Consider the following 22,115-nt stretch of genomic DNA (forward strand, 5'->3'; position numbering starts at 1 on the left):
TGTTTGAGAGTTCTCGCTGGAATCCCAAATACTATTTTATGACAACTAACTTTCTAGAATGACCCTCAAGAACCTTGTTAGACTTAAATCAAAGATTAACTTTATAATGATATAATTCTTCGTGTATTATGTACTTATTTTGTTGTTTCTGACATTAAAAAGGGTACCCGCTCCAAAGCTAGGTATGGTTAACAGGAAAATGCTTAATAAAAACAAACAAAAAGTACCGTAAGGATATCTTTCAGCCCCTGTCTCATCAGCTCGCTCCGTATGTGAATTCTGAAGTCCAGTTCATCGCCTCGAGTGATGAGGGCGTTGATCAGCTGCATGCAACCTGCCTAAATGCAAACCCACATGCTGTTAATTCAAGAGATTCTATGTATTGTACATTCAATATCTAACATAAAAATGGACACGTTTCTGAAGTTCTTAAAATAAAGATTTACCTTCAAAGTTACTCCTGACTTTCTCATTCCAGAAAGCAGTGGCTGGAACCTCTCAATATCTTCATTCTCAGCATGCTCTGTAATGGCTTCCAGCACACGCTCACTGACATGCCTTGATACATTTTAAAAACATTTCAGAATTAGTAAACTCATACACCTTGAAACTTTACTTAGATTGTGTTTTAACACTAAGATACAAGCTAAAGCAGTCCTAGCACAATTAAGGTTAACATTATCAAGAATGAAATGACCTTCTAATGATCTGCAATGAACAAACTGAAAACTGGATGCTACCTCGGTCTGAATGACACAAGGATAGAGAGCTTTTAAAAAACTTGCTAGTAATTCCTCTTGGAACGGAGAGACGTTCTAGCAGACAAATGCTAGAAACAGAGTAGACACATTCTCATTTTAGTTAGAATGTACAAAGGATAAATATTTCATGACTTACATTCTAATCTATAAGCACATAGCCAAGTGTTCAAAGGTTAGAACCTGCGTGCAACACTGAATTAACAAGAATTCCATCTGAATAAAAAGTAAGAGTTTTTGAAATTGTTAAAGGCATGAAAACTCTTGATCAAATCGCAATTTCTGCATGAATGGATCTTCTATACATGATGAATCAATCTCATAGCAAGGTGTAGACCTACTGTTTACGCATCTATCCATTTGGGGCCTTTATCTGTGTTTAGAACCATAAAGGTACATATGATGGGAGCCATCACAAAGGTATCTACAGCACGATTACTTACAGATTGTCAGAGTGATCCAAGATACAGATCGCAGATACCAGTTTCACAGCATCTACCATGATGTGAGGTACTCTGGGATTGATAGCTCGGACAAGCAGGGGAATCCCATCCTCCGACGTCAGCATGGCTTTTAAACCATGCTATCAAAGAGAAAACAAACATACACTGATACTTAAGGATGAAAACAAAGCTAATTTACTAGAACACAGAAGTGCCCAAATGTTGAAAATGGCTCTCAAAGCAATAATTATTTAACATTAAAATAATAAGGTTAGAAATGTGCATGTACATGGTATACATTCAAGTTCAGAGAGAGAGAGAGAGAGAGAGAGAGAGAGAGAACCCATGTCTGCATGGGTTTTGCAAAGTGATATGACAAACTGAAATAATAACCTGTAGCACAGTGTCTAAATACTTGTTGGAAGGTAGAGCACATGTTTCTAAATAAAATTACATCATATACTAGTTTATCACTGATAGTTATTTTTTTTTTAGTAAGGTCACCTACCATGTTGTTCATGAAGGCTTTTAGGCACCTGATGACCTCATGTTGACACTTAACACCAATTGCACTATAAAAAGGTCAAATAAAATCAGTTAATAAATATAAAATAGTTTACATTTTAATTACAAACGGTAAGAAGACTGCTGGACAATAATATCCTGGCTAACATAATATTACAAACTAATTCTTAATAGGGTTGATGCTATACAAGTAAGTATCAATACTAAAATCTGCATGTTAGGGCACAGCCGAAGAACCCCTACCATATTTGATTTAAAATAAAAATACCAACACAATTTATGATACACCTGCTGAGGGCATAACTGACCACTTTAGAGAGACAGTAAAAGTGTCAAGTTTACAGGGTACCTTGTTTCTACAGTACCAGCTCCTTGACTTAGTTAAATATCCTAAAATGAATCAATAATTGCTTTATACTACTGAAGCACAACATGGTATTAAAAAAAAAAAAATTCTACTGTGTTAGCAATGGGTCGGATTAAGAAAAGAAACCAAATAAAAACATTTAATGAAATGATCAATTTACCTGTATGGATCGTCTTTATCATCCTGTAACTTCTTCAAAATATCCAGCAGCAATGCCAAACCTTCAGCCCCGAAATTCTGGACCCAGCTACAAGAAAATATACAAAAGCCATTTATTCCAAGTACATTAACACAAATGACAGATCCTGACACCTATATACTTTGCTGTAATCCTTATACATGGCAAAACGGAAGAAGATTAAAGAAATCCACCAGTAGATTTGTAGTGAGATACCCAGACAGCTTGGAATGTTGTTGTTCATGCTATTTCAGAAGTAAACCCATTTCTACAGTATCAGGGAAGCATTAATACAGTTAGACCGAAGTTAAATTAAAGTAGTTAATCATATGAAAGTAATATGACAACACACTAGACATGGGAGTTTAAAGGAGTGCTAAGCAAGCTAAATGTTATTCTTTTACAATTAGGGAGATGCAGGCATTTCAAAGACAACATTATATGTGAAAAGTTGCTGCTGCTTCCTGGTGCCTAATCACTTCATGTGTACTGTATTATTATTATTATTATTATTATTTATTTCTTAGCAGACGCCCTTATCCAGGGCGACTTACAATCGTAAGCAAATACATTTCACTGTAGTTCACTCCAGTGGTATAGCTGCAATGAGACCATGTGACCTGGAGCAAAGGTACCAGAATGTAGCTATTTAGTGTTTTATATAGTGTTCTGCTTGAAAGAATTGGCAATCCTGAATTGAAAAATAAATGCAATTTAAAATCGGGACCTCTCCTTTAACCCTGCCCATCATCTTTAAATATTCAGCATTTCTTACCTAACAGGATTGTTACTGAGTGAAACTCGCAAGGACTCCAGGCAGCTTAGCAGCTGACCTTCTCTTAAGCCACACTTCAGCTCCTGGATATACATCACCGCTGATCTAGAACTCTCCTTCTGACTTTGGCCCTTAGCAAAGCAAAACGAGACAAATAAGCCTAATAGAGGAATAACCGGAATTGTGATTTAAAACTAAAAAAAAACCTAAAAAAAATCATGAAATAACCAGGGAGAACTGTAAGAAATACAAAATAGTAAAAACAGAGCAGGATACAAGATGCAAACATCTTTCTTTGATTCAGCAAAAAAACATTTTAAAAAGATGAAAGTGGATGGGGGGGGCATTATATAGATCAGGTGCCTCCACTCACAGCTTTAGAGGTATGCAGATACTGGGAGACCATTTCTCTTTTAATAGAGATGTCCTTTGCTCGCAAGGGCTGCTGTTTTTCACCAATCAGATTCATATCCACCTGGACAAGAGAAAGAACATGCTTACAGTACAAGCCTATAGACACTCCACAAGTAATACTTTTTTCTCATTCACACTGATGAAGGAAAAGTAATACTCAAAGTTCACAGGTGAAAAAAAGGTCATGAAAGTCAAAGGCCTAACAGTTTATTTTTCTTAACATTGACACTGGAAAGTAGCACATATGTTGTTTTCTATTTTACAAAAAGATCAGTTGGACACATTAAAAGGGCTGTTCCATGAAAATGGTGGGCTGGTTACATTGATAAGTCACCCATATCAGACTAATAGCAAGCCCAAGATTTTTACAGTCATCTTTCACAGAAATGTGTAAAAAAAATTCTTAGTCTTGCCAGCATAACTTACATTACATTTGCATGACATGCCTGTAGTCCTATTTCAGTGGGAAGAGAATCACTAAGACAATAGGCTCAGAACCTACCAGCATCTGTTCAAAGAGTTCCAGCACAGTATCGTCAGGCAGGTCGTTAAGCATAGCAGACTGAGCCGGGACCTCGTAATGTGAGGCAGAGGGGTGCCGCTGGGAGACATACGGCTTCTCTTTTTCCTTCTTCGTTCTCATGCTGGTGAAGCGCTCCAGCTGTATGGAGATGCAAAGAACAATTAGAGACATGCAACAAGAAATGATGTAGATCTTCAGAATGGACAGGAACTAGGAACGCCTCAAAAATAGCCTGACTCCACTTCACCTCTCCGGTATCATTTTGTATTCTTTTTTTTTTTTCTTCTAACATTAAAACAGCAGCTTCAATAATAATTGTACATTATAGAACACAAAAATATGTAAGTGCGGGTAAGGTTTGATTATCCATAAATCTTTAAATGTATCAGTTGCAGTAGATGTGTTAATATCTGCTGAAAATTAATACATTTATATATATATATAAAAAAGTAATGGTACTCTATTACACACTAGTGTTCTGTCATTTTTGGAGACCAGACAGATACTTTAGTAACATATACTGTAGTATACAGTAAACAGCATTCTTTTTCATCTAACCTACACTTTACCCAATGAAAGGTCTTTAAAGTGTATTAAGCAGACAGTGACTGGGTGCTCATTCATGTAGATACTGGATGACTGAGTATACTCGGATGGTCAGCGGTCTTACTTACAATGTTAGCCACTTGTGTAGCCACAGTAACAAGCTTCGCAATGGACAGTTTGTGCCTGCAAGCTGTAAGCAGGCGGTAAGTGTACAATAATGTCCAGCACAATGCTTCCAGCCTTCAGCACGTCAGTTAAGGATGCAGACATTTTTTAAGCAAGCATTTGTTATCAATGCAGTTGCAACAACAGACGGCTCACTTCATTTTATACAATTGTTGGAAATCAAGTTAGTAAAGAAAAGGTGCACCAGGGCTTCATGCAAGTACCAAGACAGGTATAGGCAGCTAAGAGAAAACCCTCCTACCTCATCAGGAAACAGCCGCTTCAGAGTCTGTGTGGAGTGTGGAAGAGAAAGAGAAAGAGAGAACAGGAGACAGAGTCAGTGAGGCACCCAGAACCCTCCCAGAAGAAACCAAAGAAATCTGGTTCCCAGGAGAAAAAAAGGTAAAGGAATAGAACAATCGCGATATTGTCAAATCACTTGCAATCTAAATAGTTTAGTCAATTTTACAAGGTAAAATAAAACACACCTAAACGGAACTAATGAAAAGCGCTACTCCACCAAACTGCAATGCTAAAAAATACCAGCAACCTACTGTAGTTTATTTCCCCATTTCATAAACAAGTACAGTAGTCTCTGGCTAAGAGAACACCCCTCGGGAAGCAAACGAGTTGTTCTCTTAGCCGTAGTGTTCTCTCAGACAGAGCTGACCATCGGACACAATAAGCCAAGTCCAATCGTGATATGAATCAATAAATACAAATGTATTTATTACTTATGTCATAACGCATGTCCCTCAACTTATGAAATGAACAAAATAAGTAAGAGAAAAGCAACAGGCAAGTATATGTCAATACATTATAATAATAAACTGACAAATTAAATTAACAAAGCACCCCAACATACAGTAAAAATGCAGCAGCAGCTCTAGATTACTCTCACGATGATTTAGTCAGTTTTGATAATATTTTGAATTTGATGATGAGGAGTTATGTTACAGTGCTGTATCAGTTTTTAATTGGTTAGCAACAAATCGCTATCAGTGCCAAAAAGGTGTTCTTTTAAGCAAAGTTTCTGTTCCTTTAGGCAGAGCATTTATTTGGGAAAATTCTGTTCCACCAAAAGATTGTTCCCTAAGATGAAAAATTCTCTTAGGAGGTGTTCCTATACATGAAGACTACTGTACTCTAAAAAAGTGTATAATTAAACAGACAGCAACTTTAGTCTCAGCCTGCAAATTCATTTTTAAACCAGCAGATGACAGCACAGCTCCACTTATTAGGCCTACTGCTCAAGTACATTCAGTACTTTTTGGCACTGCCAGGGGGTGCTGTTTAATGTAAAATATAGTTGTTGTAGTACAACTAGCGCAAAGAACAAACCTTTCAATTCATGAAAAAAAAATAGTGTCAGGACAATCATTTTCCTAAAGCCTTGTACATGTACAGTACAAGCACAAATGCTGCTACATTTTATGCAACATAACATTCTAAGTTACACTGAAATATCCTGTACACTATTAACTAAAAACAATAATCACCACCTAAAGTACACCATGAAGTCTGCAATTATAACAAATGGAGCATTTCATAAGCTCTACTGTACACCACCCACTGTATAAGGACAGCCTGTTTCATAAACCAAAGATGGGGCCTTTTAAAACACAGTAAACATAATCCTATTTCAAAATGACAAAATCAAAAGGGTTTTAAAAACAACACACAGCTTAATAGTATTAACATAGTACGGGAATCAACCGGGTACTGTGCTTGTTTTGATTGGGGAGGTTGTACAGTAGTTCAGTCCTAGGGCAGTTAACTTTGCTTCATGCTGAAGTGTACTGTCTGAGACTAGTACAGAAATTTGTCTCCGTTAGGAGAACAGTATGGAGAATAGATCAGAGGCTAGAAAACTGATCATTACTTATGACCCCACCCTGAAGGAGAATGTAAACTGAGAACCACAAATTACAGAGTTGCTGCTATTATAATATCCACATGTAGTTAGGTTGCTATTCTCTCATATGCTGCCTGTATTCGGTAGGCCTGCATAACTACAGCAATCATTACTGAAGTCAACCTTTTCTTCTTTTCTATACTGTTTGTGTGCACTTTGACTTGTGGAAAGACAGATTTGTCTGTTTAATTTGCCTTGATTACAGGATGTTGTAAGACTGTGGTATCGTGCAATTGTAAGAGAGCAGCATTGTAGTGTTGGCATAACAAACTGTATTTACAGTAAAGCTTTCTCCCGCGCAGTAAACATGTGATCTTATGAGTGCTCTGTATCTCTCCGGTCTGCAGTACTGTAGCATGTTAAACATTGTATTTTCCTTTTTCATATATGCATGCTGAATGTAAGCAAGACCTGCAGAATATAATGTTGTCTACTGTAAGTTGTTAATTGAAAACTGCAACGACTCTGAAAACCACCTCCAGCTATTATTTAGTCATTTCTGAGAGTGGGTGTGGCACATCACTAAAATTAAGTAATGTGCATACGGTATTTATTAGCAACTTGCTTATGTCAACCACACCCTAAACCTAATGCGTCTTTTACAATGTGTCTATTGTGTCTATGTAAACTGTATGCCAAAAGTGTACAATCAACTGCTGTGTGTTTGCAAGGACCAACGTCATGCACTGAAAGATGTAAAACATCGCCTGAACAGCAGCATGGCAAGCCACTGATCACTTTTCCAGCTGTTGGATAATTTAAACACAGCACTTTGAAAAGCATTTCTATATATTTTTTTGTTACAGTAGATGGGGGAGTGGGGCAGGAAGTTAGAAATATCACATTGAAATGATCTTTGGTCAGGCAACAGCTACTGTAAACAAACTTTATCTACTACATGCATAAAAGCATGGGCAAAATAACATTTCCATGTTTGCATTTCCCTATGCCACCTGATTGTGAGTCAAATATGCATCCCACTAGCACCTGGCACTTTTATTATTATTATTTTATTTCTTAGCAGATGCCCTTATCCAGGGCGACTTACAATTGTTACAAGATATCACATTATTTTTTACATACAATTACCCATTTCTACAGCTGGGTTTTTACTAGAGCAATCTAGGTAAAGTACCTTGCTCAAGGGTACAGCAGCAGTGTCCCCCACTGGGGATTGAACCCATGACCCTCTGGTCAAGAGTCCAGAGCCCTAGATAAATTTAAAGCACAGGCAAGAACCACACACGGTTTCTCATATTTGTGCTTATCATGGTCTCAATATCTTTGGTCTTTTACAGAATAAAAGCCAAGAATGACTGTACCTGTACAGTTAAGGCATACAGCATGTGTATTTGCTGGCTGACTCATGTCTACTAGTAGGATGCCAACTCCCTTAAAGTCAATCATACTGTACCTTCTAGCAAGAGTGTGTTTTAATATGCAAGGGACAGGTCTCAGTAGCTAAATAGTTATTCAGGAATACAGTTAGTTTATAAATTGCCACTCAGAATAATCCTTCAAGTAAATATTTGAACACAAACATTGATTCACAACCACAAATACATGCAGAGATCATTCCCTGTGGAGATCATAAAACAGTTTGATTGTGGGTCAATGATAGCTACACGCTAACCTAACGGTTACAGTACACAGGTCTGGTACTGTGTATTTGCTATGAACACCATTTCACTTGCCCAAACCCTTTCATCAGAGGCAGATTTATTACAATAATATAGTCTCCCAGCATAAAGGGACAGTACTACGTGCTGTATATCCTAAAAACAGTTCCGTTGATGGTTCCTTATATCATGACGTTACTAGGGCAAGATACAATTTACTTGATACTACCCTAGAACACTGAGACAAAAACAAAACTGGGACAGGGAAGTGGCCCAATTCAAGCTGATAAATTCATTAAATGTTTTTTGTAAAGTACCACAGTTGACAACGTATTGTTCAATTTTTTAAGTCACAATATTTCTACAGCGCATCATGATTTACTGAAATGGATCCCACCCAGACTATGAAAAACCCAATTGAAAAAATCATCATCCATTTCACAATATACTGTGTATGTGTTATTAGCTAATCTATATTAGTGGTCTATCTGTTTATAGTATAATTTACATTAAGTGACGTACTCAGACCATTTCCAGCCCCATGCTTCAGAATGAGAGCTGGAATAGGACACCTCCTTTCTCACCTTTCCTCAAAGCATTTCAGTCATTCCTACAATTGAGATTGGCTGGTTCACCATGAATTGAAATGCAGAGAAACAGATTCCAAGGAATGAAAGTGAAACAATAATAGAGGACTAATTTTACAGAATGTTGGACAATACAGATTGAAAAAGGGTTTACACATTAGAATTTCAAGCAATGTAACAAAAACATACCCCTAAAAAGGTAGGTCCCTTTGTTATTTATTTTACGAATAAACAGCACATGTCGGTTTAGTTCAGAGCGACAGAACAGCAATACCACCTCAAGCAGGGCGAAATGGAATTCACAGCAAACAAACTGGGAAGTCAACACAGTCTGGTTTCTGAAGATGCAGAGTACACTGAAAAGTACATAACGAAATAAATCAAGTACAGCCGCAAAGAAATCTTAACGTATAATATAATGGAAAATGACTGTGAGCAGGGGTGCCGTGTACTGTACACACTTCAGATTAACATATTTGAGAAGTCAAATAAATTAGGCAATGTACAGTAGTGATAACAGTTCCTAAACGGTAATCTTCCTTTGGGAATCAACACTATGAACAGCTGGGGGATGTCATGTGATGATGCAGTAGCTGGAGGATGTGGTGCAAAAGACTCCCAAATAAAATGTACCCCAGTAATCCCTGGCAGGTTTCACAGTAAAGGTGGACAGTACACTAAGCCATACGTAAAAGTAACAAACTGTCCCTGTGGAAGAGACCATTCTGGTTTAGAATCCTGTTACAGAGCAGCATTCCTTAAATAGTTTTGCAAGAGTACAAAGGAACAGCTGTTCACCTCAAGGAAACAGATTACTGTACAGTAACTCAAAAACACTTCTAATCAATCAATTAATCAATGTTCTGTTTTTCTTTGAACTAACAGAGTCAGTGTGGCCTACTAGCGGTTACAGTGGTGGCTGTGAGGAAGGTAACCTAAAGAACACTACTACAGTACAAGGTCTCTCCAAGTTTTTAAAACACAAATTCCAAAAATAAGTTTATTAAAATAAACAACTGTCTTTTTTCAACTCAGAACATCCCCAAAGCCCCCAGCAATTCACGTGCTGCCTTGGGGTTAGGAGTTCACCGCTACAATGAAAAAGGAAATAAACAAAAATGCCTTTTACAAGCTTAACTCTTTTCAATGGCCAAGATTCAAAACATCTTCAACTGGCTCAGAGTGTCAGAAAATAAATAAATGTTGGCTTGAAACAGTAAAGGAGCCATAACAGACAACACTTAACGGGGAAGAATAAACTACAGCAGTGTGTGTGTCTGTGTGTGTGTGTGTGTGTGTGTGTGTGTGTGTGTGTGCGTGTGTGTGTGTGCGTGTGTGTAAGACAGGCTTGCCAGCATTAATTACTGAATCTCTTGTGAACGAAGCCCACTCATTCTCATTCATAAGGGAGGCACAAAGAGAAATGCAATCATCTGGAAAAAGACTCCATTTTCAGTCTATCACAACCTACATTTAATTCTGTATGTTTCCCAGAGGCCAGTACATGACCTGTGTTGGATCTTTGGGAGTTACTTCACCATACTGGAATGCCAGGCATTCAGGGTAGGTGGAGGGGTTCTGCATACTACAACAGATAAGATGCACATAAGACAGACAAAAAAAAAAAAAAAAAAGTTAAAAAATGGCACAGTCCATCAATCTCTCAAGGCCCTTTGCTCTAAACAGAAAACATAAACCACCTTACAAGAACAAAAGACAGACTTGTATTAAGAAACATCAGTACAGTACAGGCATATGTTTTTGGCACAGTAGTTACTGTAGCTAAGATTAAATGGTTGTTCAAAAACACAATGCATAGTACAAACAGGGGCTACAGTATGGTACGTGTTACAAATGTCATAAAAAAGAGAAGACAAGGAAAGCCCTCTCTCAACACAGCCTGAAAAAACAATCAGAAATGTGCAAGCAGTGCTGGAGGCACTTTTGCCACTCCCTTAGTGCACATAGCAATGCTGGATTTCATAACTAGAGTATTTGTAGGTATAAATATTTTACTTCCATGCACAACCAAGATCTTTTGCCAGATGACAGACTGGCTTGGATTCCTTTCCAGTGATTTCATCCCTCATGTGTAAATATGCATCTGACAGCTACATGATACATGACATTTTAAAACTCCAATTATTATCTTAACATGACACCACCTTATACCAACTGAAAGTGGAAACTGGGATTGTTGCTTTAGTAACAAAAGGAAAAATCAAGATACAATACTTAATTTCACAAGAAATTCTCACATCTTACAAGGGGTTCATAACTGACAGTTTACAGTAATATGAATTATAAATTGCTGCCAAGAACAAGACAGGTCTGCCTTAACCACATAAAAAAAGACCCCTGGAAACAGAACTTAATTGAAATTACTTTGAAATGATTCAAGGCCTTTGAATGATGTGTTTTGATCAACATATTGTCATCATCATATGATATTTGAATAACAGTTACAGTATACTGTAGCTGGGAGAAGTGTGGTAGAGGTGGAGGAACCTACAGTAACCCCTAAAACCTTTTACAGACAATAATTGAATGACTGTAAGCTCAAAGGAAGTCTCAGGTTACCAAGCCCAATGTACAATACAGCCACTAGGCCATGCCATCTTACTGTACATACATCTGCCTTTGATCAACCCTTTAAAAACAAACAGGGAGGCCTCCTTCTTCAGAGGTGTACTCAATCATGTTTTCAGAAAAGTACAAACCAAATACTACACTTTTCTTTGTCTACATCACCCATTAGTCCAATCAGAAAATGTAATTTAAGGGGCAGTGTTATTTGTGTTTTGCTTTATAATGAGAATGCAAGTGCTGGTGGAATCTCATTACAGGGCAAATGGGAGCCTTTCCCATCGACCGATTCTGTGTTATAAAGAACCACCTTATAGCGAGGGAACACTGCACATTTAATTCATGTAAACGTATCTTGTTAATTACTACAATTACATTTCAGATAATGTGTACTGTTTGCCCTTGTAATCCCTGATGTGCTGCATTCCTATAAAATAAATCACTTGGGTATATATAGAAATACATTCAACAAATGAGTAAGATTCAGTGTTCAGTAATGACACTGCTGACTGGTTGCCATGACAGCCAGATAAACGGAACGCTTTAGTATGCTTGATACCACGGTAAGATGCAACAAGCTGGCAGACCATTACTTCATTCTTCCAAATCACACATGACACACCCTAAGAGCAGCACCACACCTGCTGCAGCATTTCAAACAGGAAATCATTGAGATGTACTTACATGGGGGAGTCATTACTGCAATACTTAAAACAGGAAACAGATACATGCAATTATTTATATTAGAATCCCCTGCAGATCAAGAAAGGAAGAGAGAGCAGACCCTTTCCTCTCCTTTACTCAGTGATATAATCTTGTATTTAAGGTTGTTTTTTTTTTGTTACTAGAGCTACTGTTCGACATTATTTCACTCTCACGTTATACTTTGGCATGCTGCTGGTGCCCCCAAGCCTCAAGCAAGGCAATCACAATAATGTGAAATGTTATTTATTAACATGTATGAAACTAATCAAGTATTACTGATTTATATTTTGTTTAGTGTTTATTTGTAATAAGAAAACATTTTTAAAATTATTTTGCCATGGTAAATCAAGCCTTCTGTGGCATGTTAAAAAATAAATAAAAAAAACAGTAAAGTTTCTGCTTTCCCATTTCATGGCTGGAAACAGCAGCTGTTAGAGGGTTCAAGTACAGGAGAAAGAGTTTGGGGAATGAAGTAATCCCCGATTTATTTCAGCTAATAGCATCAATACAAACATAAGCAAACTTATTTTGTGACAGCGTTTAAAAAATAATTTTTCTATTCAATTATGTCTGTTACAGTATTCCCCCACTTCCACTTTGTTTGCAGCTCACAGACAAGCTTCAGGCATTTTCTTAATTTTACTATTATGACAGGGTTTCATTTTAACCATGCCATGCAATACCTCATTAATTTAAAATGTAGAAAGGCTTGAAAGTAGATAAAAAGCTTTGGGGGAGGAGGAAATCTATTTAAATAAATCGACGTCTCCGAATGAGAGCAAGGGTAGTTTTCCTGCAACTTGTGTTAAAATTAACTCAAACGTTTTTTAGTCCAGTAACCATTGCTGAACCGTAACCCAAGTGGTGCTTCATCGATTTCACAGTGGCCAATTAGCGACTACACTCTAATGCCCTTATCCAAATAACTGCCCAGGTAAAGAGAAGATTGAGAAAATAAGCCGTTTTGAGCAAATACGGTTTCTAATTACAAAAAACCTGGAGCGGCCCTCCAAGAATGGACATCCCTGCTTTATATGGTTAGGGCTCTGGACTCTTGACCGGAGAGTCGTGGGTTCAATCCCAGGTGGGGGACACTGCTGCTGTACCCTTGAGCAAGGTACTTTACCTAGATTGCTCCAGTAAAAACCCAACTGTATAAATGGGTAATTATATGTAGAAATAATGTGTAAAAACCAGACATTACTCAGCAGGAGTGGTTAACTTAGAGCCGGGTCTGAAGAGCCGATACTCTAATTTCTAGAGACTGCTGCTTTCCAAACAAATGCCCTACCTACGTTAACATTTCCTGTCCGTTGACAGCAGTAGTCTCATACTAAAAGGAAACCGCATAGGCAGTTGCAAACACACTGGGCACTCTGAAAAGCACTCTCAGTGGAACTCTCAACTCATTTACAAGCTGGGACTGACCTTTACAACACAGACTGCAGCGGGCAGAACAAGAGGTGGGTCAAGTGACAAGGGTGCAGCTGGTATTTTAAATAGAAGTAGTGTACATTGTAGTGTTTCTAGTTACACCAAATGTAATACTTCCTTTCAGTGACATAACGGTTAGTCCAAAAATAAAATAAAAAATAATAATAACAGTACATGACTTGGCTCAGAATGTACAAGCTATCAAGTCTGAATGAAATCTTTGAGCACTCAACAGATTCGTTTTTGCAATACTGTGTGTCTTGTCTTTGTTTCAGCATGCTAAGGGAGCAGTATTGAAATTAATCGAGCGTGTCAATGCTCAAGTCGTGAAGGGGGGGGGTGAGAGGAAGTGGAGGACTAATTACCATCAAAACATTAACAAGTGTGGCACCGGTTACAGAACTGGGGGTTCTCTGTCTGTCAGCCCTTGGACCCACACCATAACACAACAGCAATGGAAATCTGTGTGTATTATGTACTGTAGAAACACACACTGTAGGTCTTTAAAATGACCTTTGAAGCCGATTCCTTGACAGAAACAAACAGTTTTTGTAGCATTTATTTGTATTACAGTCTTTCACAGGACCCATAATTACTGTAACTACAGTATGGAAGCAGTGCAAAGCATGTTCTGGTTTCTCCCTCGTGTGGCTCTCTAGCTTAGCATACACTGTAGTGTACTGCAGCAGCGTTACCCACTGAGCTGTAGCTGCTGGTGTCTTAACCACATGATAATGGACATACTGTGATGAAGCTTCATCAACAACATAAAGTGACATACAAGACAGCACAAACTGCGCATCCTCTGCAGGGAAGGCACACCACTTCTCCTTGTGGTTGAAGACAGGAAACAACAGTTCTGTTTAACTCTGTGATCAGGCAACAGCTAGAACCCAGCATGCACATACAAAACAGATACTTTTGCAACCTAATCTCAAGGAAATTAGGCAAACGTCTGCAATGGTGGAGAAAGATGCATTATAAAATGGGAGCTCAAGGACAATTCCACTTGGGTCATGCAGAAAGAACCCATTCATTGAGTTGTGCATAACCACGAGGGAGTGAGAGGATTGGTCTTGTTCTGTTTAAAGTTAAGGTTGGGTTTTTCCCTTTGCCTTCTAAAGAATTCCCAGGTTAACAATGAAAGCGAGGCTGAGGTGGAAAGCATAACAATCTAACCGGAGAATAAGTTTTCCCTGCATGAAGTTAATTGGGGGCAATGCGGTCTATGGGGATCACCAGAATTGCCTTGAAACGTTACTGTAGCTGCGCCTTTGTTTATTTCTTTTTGACCCTATGTGGTCTGAGTTTTGACTGACGGGACAGAGTGAGAGCAGTTAGGTTGTGCCCTGTTTTCATACTGTAACCTGCCTTTAGAACCTGTATAATATAAAAGTGTGCAAAGTGTTTGAGGACAGTTATTGAATCATTTGCGTTAGGTTTATATACACAAATTAGTTAAAGTGCAGATGTAGCTTCAATCTAAACCAACTAGCATATTTGTCCTGCTTCAGGATAAACATTGGAAAAATCACTGTAGCTTACTACTCGACCATGACAGTTATAGACCTATATTTTCTTTTTTTTCTTTTGTGCTTAACAGTCAGTTATAACGCTACAGTATAAGCTAATACATTGATAAGCTAAAAAAAAAGGAAACCATAAATGTGTAGGAATATAATGTCAATATAATCTGCAGGAAAATGCAATTTGTTAAATGACAAACACAAATCCTGACTTCAATACACAGCATACTACATGACAAGGCATGCCAAAGCAGATTATGCATTGCTTAAAGCAACTCATTTGCACAAGCAGAAAAATACAAAATCCACAACTGTTGTTGTTTGCTGGCCAATCATAACATAAACACAACGACACCAACACACTAGCTTCGGATACAGTGGGTCAAATTATGAATCCAGACAAAACATTATATATATATATATATATATATATATATATATATATATATATATATATATATATATATATATATATATATATATATATATATATATACACATATATACACTGTGTGTATATATATATATATTATATATACACACGAGAGAGAGAGAGAGAGAGAGAGAGAGAGAGAGAACTAGTATGGAACACTGACTGATACAGTTCTTGACAAAGGGTGTACCACTGATTAGCTCGGTATTACCATGCTGGCTCGCTGCCCATCTCCTCTTAAGCAGTGAGAGATAGCAGACGTCAAAGTGACGTTACAATGTGGGATGCAGGTCCTTTGAAGATGGGGGAAAGCAGCAAACAAACATGGTTTACTGCAAGGTCATGGTCAGTGATGCGATGGGCCCCCTCATCGCATCCTATGGTTTCTCATACCATTTCTATGCTGATGATGCTCAGATTTTCCTCTCCTTCCCCACCTCTGACTCCACCATCTCCTCCCGTATCTCTACCTGTCTGTCTGCTATTTCCTCCTGGATGCACTTGCATCACCTCAAACTCAACCTCTCTAAATCTGACCTCCTTTTCTTTCCCTCCTCCTCCCCCTCCTCTGATCTCTCTATCTCTGTTCCTCTGGAATCTATCACACTCTCTCCCTCTTCCTCAGCTAAGAACCTTGGAGTCACCCTGGACCCCTGCCTCTCTTATTCCCAGCATATCTCCACTCTGGCACGCACTTGCCGATTCTTCCTGAGCAACATCCGAAGAATCTGACCCTTCCTCACCAACTATGCTACCCAGCTCCTGGTCCAGGCCCTGGTACTCTCCCGCCTAGACTACTGCAACTCCCTCCTGGCTGGCCTCCCTGCGTCCGCCACCCGTCCGCTCCAGCTCATCCAGAACTCTGCTGCCCGCCTGGTGTTCTCTCTGCCTCGCTTCGCCCACGCTACTCCACTACTCCGCTCGCTCCACTGGCTCCCGATCACCGCTCGCATCCAGTTCAAGACTCTTGTACTAGCCTACAGATGCCTTGACCAGACTGCACCCAGCTACCTCCAGACCCTCATCTCTCCCTACACCCCCACTCGACCTCTCCGCTCCGCCTGCACTAGAAGACTAGCTCTACCTCCGCTACGCTCCCCTGCCTCCAGAGCCCGCTCCTTCTCCACCCTTGCTCCGCAGTGGTGGAATGACCTTCCTACAGATGTCAGGACTGCCCAGTCCCTGACCACATTCCGGCGCCTCCTCAAGACTCACCTCTTCAAAGAGCACCTGTAGAACTCCTCTGTTTGTATCCTGGGACACTATCACCCTTCATGTAAATGTGCTTTATTTTGCTCTTATCTGCCCCCTATTTTACTGCATTTAATCCTGTACTTCAGAATACTGTAATCTGCCAAGTGTTTAACCTGTAGTACTTTGTATTTAATCACATCCTGATGTAACTATCACTATTTAATCATATCCTGATGTAACTATCAGTATTATCTGCTGTATTATTGATTTGTGGTTTGTCACACTTGTACTTTGCTTGAACAAAAGTTATTGTATTTCTTGCTCTTATTGTATTACTTGTATTGTAACACTTGAAATGTATTTGCTTACGATTGTAAGTCGCCCTGGATAAGGGTGTCTGCTAAGAAATAAATAATAATAATAATAATAATAATAATAAGAGTAAAATAGCCACCATTTCAAAATGTAACAAAAAGAAAAAAAAACCACGTTAATTATAAGAGAAGACAAAATATGAATACATAAACCAAAGCCATCAGAAGTAGAGGTAAGGCTGTATGCACTTATTGTAGCTTCTCATTTATCTACTTTATCTCTAATAATGGACGGGCTACATGTAGTACACGTATACCGAGGGAAACTCATCCCCCAAGTGGCTAGCCTCATTCTATTGTTAAAGTAATTATGAAATAATACTTTTAAAATACCACAGTACACCAGATAATGACACAGTACTGTACAATAAGTCTCTCTTCCAACAGAAGTCTGGCCTCAGACTGTAGACACAAAAGAAACCTTCCACACACAACAGTGGTAATGGCTTACAATGTGTTCAACCCCCCGCCCGCCCGCCCACACACACACACACACAAAACAGTGGTTACAGTCTACTATATGTTCAAAACCCCTCGATACAATGGTCCACTAGTCACAACCTTGAAACAATGGAAATAATGTTTGTTTTTAGGTTTTATTTGTCCTTTACTATCCACGGACTGGTGCCACTTTGTCTGCCAGCAAAGTCAGTTTAGGTTGAAAGTGTGACCCTTTCCATCAGGACGGAAACTGCACAGAATAGATGCAATATAAACAGCAATGCCATCTTTCATCACTAGTTGAATTGCTCTCACTTCCCCCCACCACATCTTCCCGACCTCTGTTCCCTGTCATTCCAGTTGCTGCAATGTGTGAGAGGGCAGAACACTGTCAGAACCTTGCGTGGCTGGAAGTTTGTGCAACCCTGTCCAAGGGTCACTGCAGGAACATCGAAGTCATCAGAAAAGTGGGCTTCTATGTTTCTATATTTCACTTCTTAAACTACTTAAAATCTAAAATTACAATATCATGATTACATCTTTGACGATAGTGACTGTGTCTGTCCCTGTTTCTAAAGATTAATGAATAACATTACACTTGGATACACACATTCAGAACACCCAGTTATCCTTGTTACTGTATGTGTGTTCAGCCTCATCTTACATAAGCCTGTAAGACTGATGCTGTTTTGACAGCTGAACTTTTAATTCCGTAAGTCAAGTACAGTATCCCGGGCACAGGTTAGGAGAGGGAATCCTAGGGAAGCAAAGCCACTGTAATAGGCTCATAAGCAAGACTACAGTAATACCCAGTTTCCTCAAACAAAGAGCTCTCTAACAAAAAACATCAGGTGATGGATGGATCTACGAAACACACAACTTAGTTGTTTACTGTAAATACACATACCAAATAATACATTTGTATCCCTGGAGCCAAGCTAATAGATATTGAGCAATTGTGCTCAAGCAAATTCACCGTCTTAGGATGCATGTAACTGTAAGTACAACTTGTATTGTTCAATAGGGCACTTACTGCAAGTAGTGCAATACCCATGAAGTGCAACTACTTATTGAGTGTCACATCAAGCTAATGCATTAATCTCAACTCTGGAAGCCTAGGTTTTGGATCCAGTCACAAGCAAAACGAGTGCCATTGACCCTCACCTTTCAGGAGCACAATATGCACACAGGTACATAAGATCAAATACAATTTATTACAGAACCAGGCAGTTATTATTTCAAACCATTCTGCACTGTGATGAGTTAATAAAGAAGAGTAATTCTTGTGCCTGAAACACATGCAATGTTTCTTGTAATTTAACCTTAGTCTTGAAATAGTTAACAGCAGGTTTAAAATGTGCATGGATTTTAATCCTGTTGTTTCAAACGGTTTCACAAAGAAACCTTTTATAAATCGGGGAACTGCAGGTCTCCCGAAACAGTTATGCAGAGAAACTATTAAGATTCTAATTCCTCTGTTGTTGTTACTGTGCGCTAATCACAACCTACTGGAAATGAATGAGCTACGGCATAAGCTAAGGAGATAGGGGGGCTCAGCATGTCTTTATTTCCTTTTAACGTTTACACTGATTTCATGACAAACTGCATGCCAGATGTAAAATGTCTTTCATCAGGTAAAAGATACACATTAAAGGTTTAGATGACAGAGAAACCAGGAATACTGTATTGAGATAATGGAGTCCAGAGGATCGTTAGATCCTCAATTATTTTCACAAAACTCATTCACCTTGTCGTCATCCTTGCTTAAGTGTGCGTGCAATAAATATTCATAAAATCTATAAATACTGCATAGGGCAATTAATAAACTACAAGAGTTCCAGTTTCATAGCACCTGCTAGACGGCAGAGACTGCCGGCATACTGCCTGCTTATTGTTACACTGGCAGCGTATGAACTGCAGTGAGTTTCACAGTGCTGAATACTGTAAATTATTCTAACTAATGTCAGTGAGCAGTTCCCAAGATACTAAAAGTTCTACACACTGAAAAAGTAAAAGTGATCAAAAAGCATGAATCGATGTTTGGAGTGCATTCTCTCTCAAACAAAAAAAAGCTCTTTATCAACTAATATTTGCTAAATAAATGGAAACCAAGTTAATTAAATTGTATACCACAAATAAAAAATAAACTGCAACAAAACTAGTTTAGATAAAACCCAACTGAAAGACCTCCAATTTCACATCTCAGCACCAAACTAAAGGCATCAACATTCAGAACATATCCGCTTTAGGGAGAGCAAACTTTATTTTGGTAATGGCAATTTGCATCAAACCAGAGGAAACATAAGAATTAACTGACAAAATGTTGTCAGCAAAATGCTGTAGTTCGTCAACATCCTTTCATGATACATTATTTAATGAAATATTTGTGTTTTCTATTGCGATTTGAAGACAGTATACATTAACACTTGAAATACATATCACACATCAGTAATTCAATCGTGGGGTTTCAGAAAACAAGAATAAACAAACCATTACTCACCTGTCACCTGAAACCATTGTATTATGTGTTACTTGTATACACTGAAGCCTGTGTATACTCTATCATTAATTGCTGAAACCAATCATAAAACTGTCAGTGCCGATTATATTGGCTTTAGCTTATTGACAACCAATTTAAAATGATATGTGCTCTAGCGCTTTTGTGGCAAAGTAGTCTCATACAGCAGTATCCTAAAACCCAATAAACACCAGCTATTCATAACTCATGCTTAACTACTGTAGGTCAAATGAACTAAATAGTATGCACACCTGTTACCATTGTTGCTGTGTAAAATAATGTATGTTGTGCTTAACAAAATGCCTAGAAATCCACTAAATAATAATTAAAAAATGCTCTTAATTATAAACACCCATTTGCAGTGTGCAAAGATGGGTTGTGTTAAGGTACAAAGTCTTCCCAACAGTGCAGGATTTTTGTTTCATCCAGGGCAGCAGTGTGGAGTAGTGGTTAGGGCTCTGGACTCTTGACCGGAGGGTTGTGGGTTCAATCCCCAGTGGGGGACACTGCTGTTGTACCCTTGAGCAAGGTACTTTACCTAGATTGCTCCAGTAAAAACCCAACTGTATATGTATAAATGGGTAATTGTATGTAAAAATAATGTGATATCTTGTAACAATTGTACGTCGCCCTGGATAAGGGCGTCTGCTAAGAAATAAATTATTTATTTATTATAAACATGTTTTTGTTTGTTTGTTCAAAGCATGCATGGCTTTCCAGTGCATATACTATAGAACAACCTAAACAGTGTGTAACTAGTGATTGCTGTGGAGAAAAAAAAAATCAATACAAATTAAAAGACAGGGAGAAAGACCTCGTTAAAACAACATCCTGGCACATTAAGTGGTACAGCACTTCTGGACCAGGTTCTAAACCATGCACTACAGTATACCAGTACAAGTGTTGGTGAATGTATTAACATTGACAAACATTCTGAAATAGATGCTTAACATTAACAGCCACTAGCTGTCTGACCTTCGCTAAGCTGACATGCTGATGTGGTGCATGCCAAAGGTTACTGTGTACTGCACAGCATACCAGTGTCTGGTTTAATTCAGAACAGTCTCATATAATTGCATTGTAAGTATTTAAAACTTCAATGCAAATCAAATATGCCAAATAGCCAGTACCTTCATAAATGTAATGATTCATATTGTATGTGTTGGATTGAAGGAAGGGCTGACCCTTCCCAATGATAATTAGGTGTAAGCTTAAACAACACCCATTAAACAACACAACGCATTACTATGGAGACACTACAATAGTCAAAAGATTGGCCTAATTGGTCATTTCTGAGTATGTCCCCCTTCATATTTAACTATAATGATTTTTGGGGGAAATGTTCCGTAGAATAAAGCAAGCTACTGTAAGGATTAAATAGGCAATGTGTTTCTTATTACCTGAACTGTCTGCTTTGGATTGTACAGTACGATACTGAATGTACACAAAATAGTACAGTACAAGACGACAAACTTTTTTTTTTTTTTTTTATCTAATCTTATTTGAAAAATAATCATGACCTGGCATTGTACGTAGTGCATGGATGCACAACAGAGGGAAATTCTAAAGGTCATCGATTCACTTGGGAATTGCTACTATAGTAATTTCAGTCTCACAGAAATGTCACATTTCCTACCTGAATTTTGTAATTAAATAAACCATTCCATTTTAAAACAGAAAACAGCAATATTGTTAGGACAGGTCTTTAAACAGTGCACAGCAAAACAACACTAACATGTAGAAGAAATTACTCTTCGAAGAAAGTTCCAGTGGCTTACCACTGGCATTCACTACTGACTGGGGAAAAACCTTTAACACTGTCACAACAGCCTGCTGAATGATTATTTAGGGCCTTCTTTCTTTATCCAATTAGCTCCATACTAAATTTAGCTAGACTTGATTCACAAGCTTACCAATAAGTTGAACAGCAAAAACAAAGCCAAAAATAAATATAATCGTTCAATGTTCTTTTCTTTTTTCTTGGGGGGGTATTAGGCTAAGACCCTGTCTAGTTCTTAGAAAACAAACTATTTGCAGTATGTACTTGTGGAAATCCTTATGCAAGGTGTTTGCACTTAGTCCCTCTCCA

The 22,115-nt window shown here is 38.3% G+C and overlaps 1 protein-coding gene across 2 annotated transcripts in view; it reads right to left on the reverse strand.

The window, feature by feature from the left end:
• Positions 1 to 22,115, reverse strand: part of LOC117431668 (protein diaphanous homolog 1-like) — a 39,546-nt gene that overhangs the window by 12,875 nt on the left and 4,556 nt on the right. The window contains exons 2-10 of one of the 2 annotated variants that reach the window (XM_058996146.1): positions 4,957 to 4,983; positions 3,963 to 4,121; positions 3,420 to 3,521; positions 3,047 to 3,177; positions 2,254 to 2,340; positions 1,710 to 1,773; positions 1,202 to 1,341; positions 447 to 558; positions 228 to 338 (exon numbers count right to left, since the gene is read on the reverse strand). In XM_058996146.1, coding sequence (XP_058852129.1) covers positions 228 to 338; positions 447 to 558; positions 1,202 to 1,341; positions 1,710 to 1,773; positions 2,254 to 2,340; positions 3,047 to 3,177; positions 3,420 to 3,521; positions 3,963 to 4,121; positions 4,957 to 4,983 — 933 coding nt within the window. The remainder of the gene's footprint in view (positions 1 to 227; positions 339 to 446; positions 559 to 1,201; positions 1,342 to 1,709; positions 1,774 to 2,253; positions 2,341 to 3,046; positions 3,178 to 3,419; positions 3,522 to 3,962; positions 4,122 to 4,956; positions 4,984 to 22,115) is intronic. The other variant, XM_058996147.1, reaches the window with a different exon arrangement.

The sequence above is a fragment of the Acipenser ruthenus genome, chromosome 22, assembly GCF_902713425.1.
Source record: "Acipenser ruthenus chromosome 22, fAciRut3.2 maternal haplotype, whole genome shotgun sequence".
NCBI classification, from domain to species: domain Eukaryota; kingdom Metazoa; phylum Chordata; class Actinopteri; order Acipenseriformes; family Acipenseridae; genus Acipenser; species Acipenser ruthenus.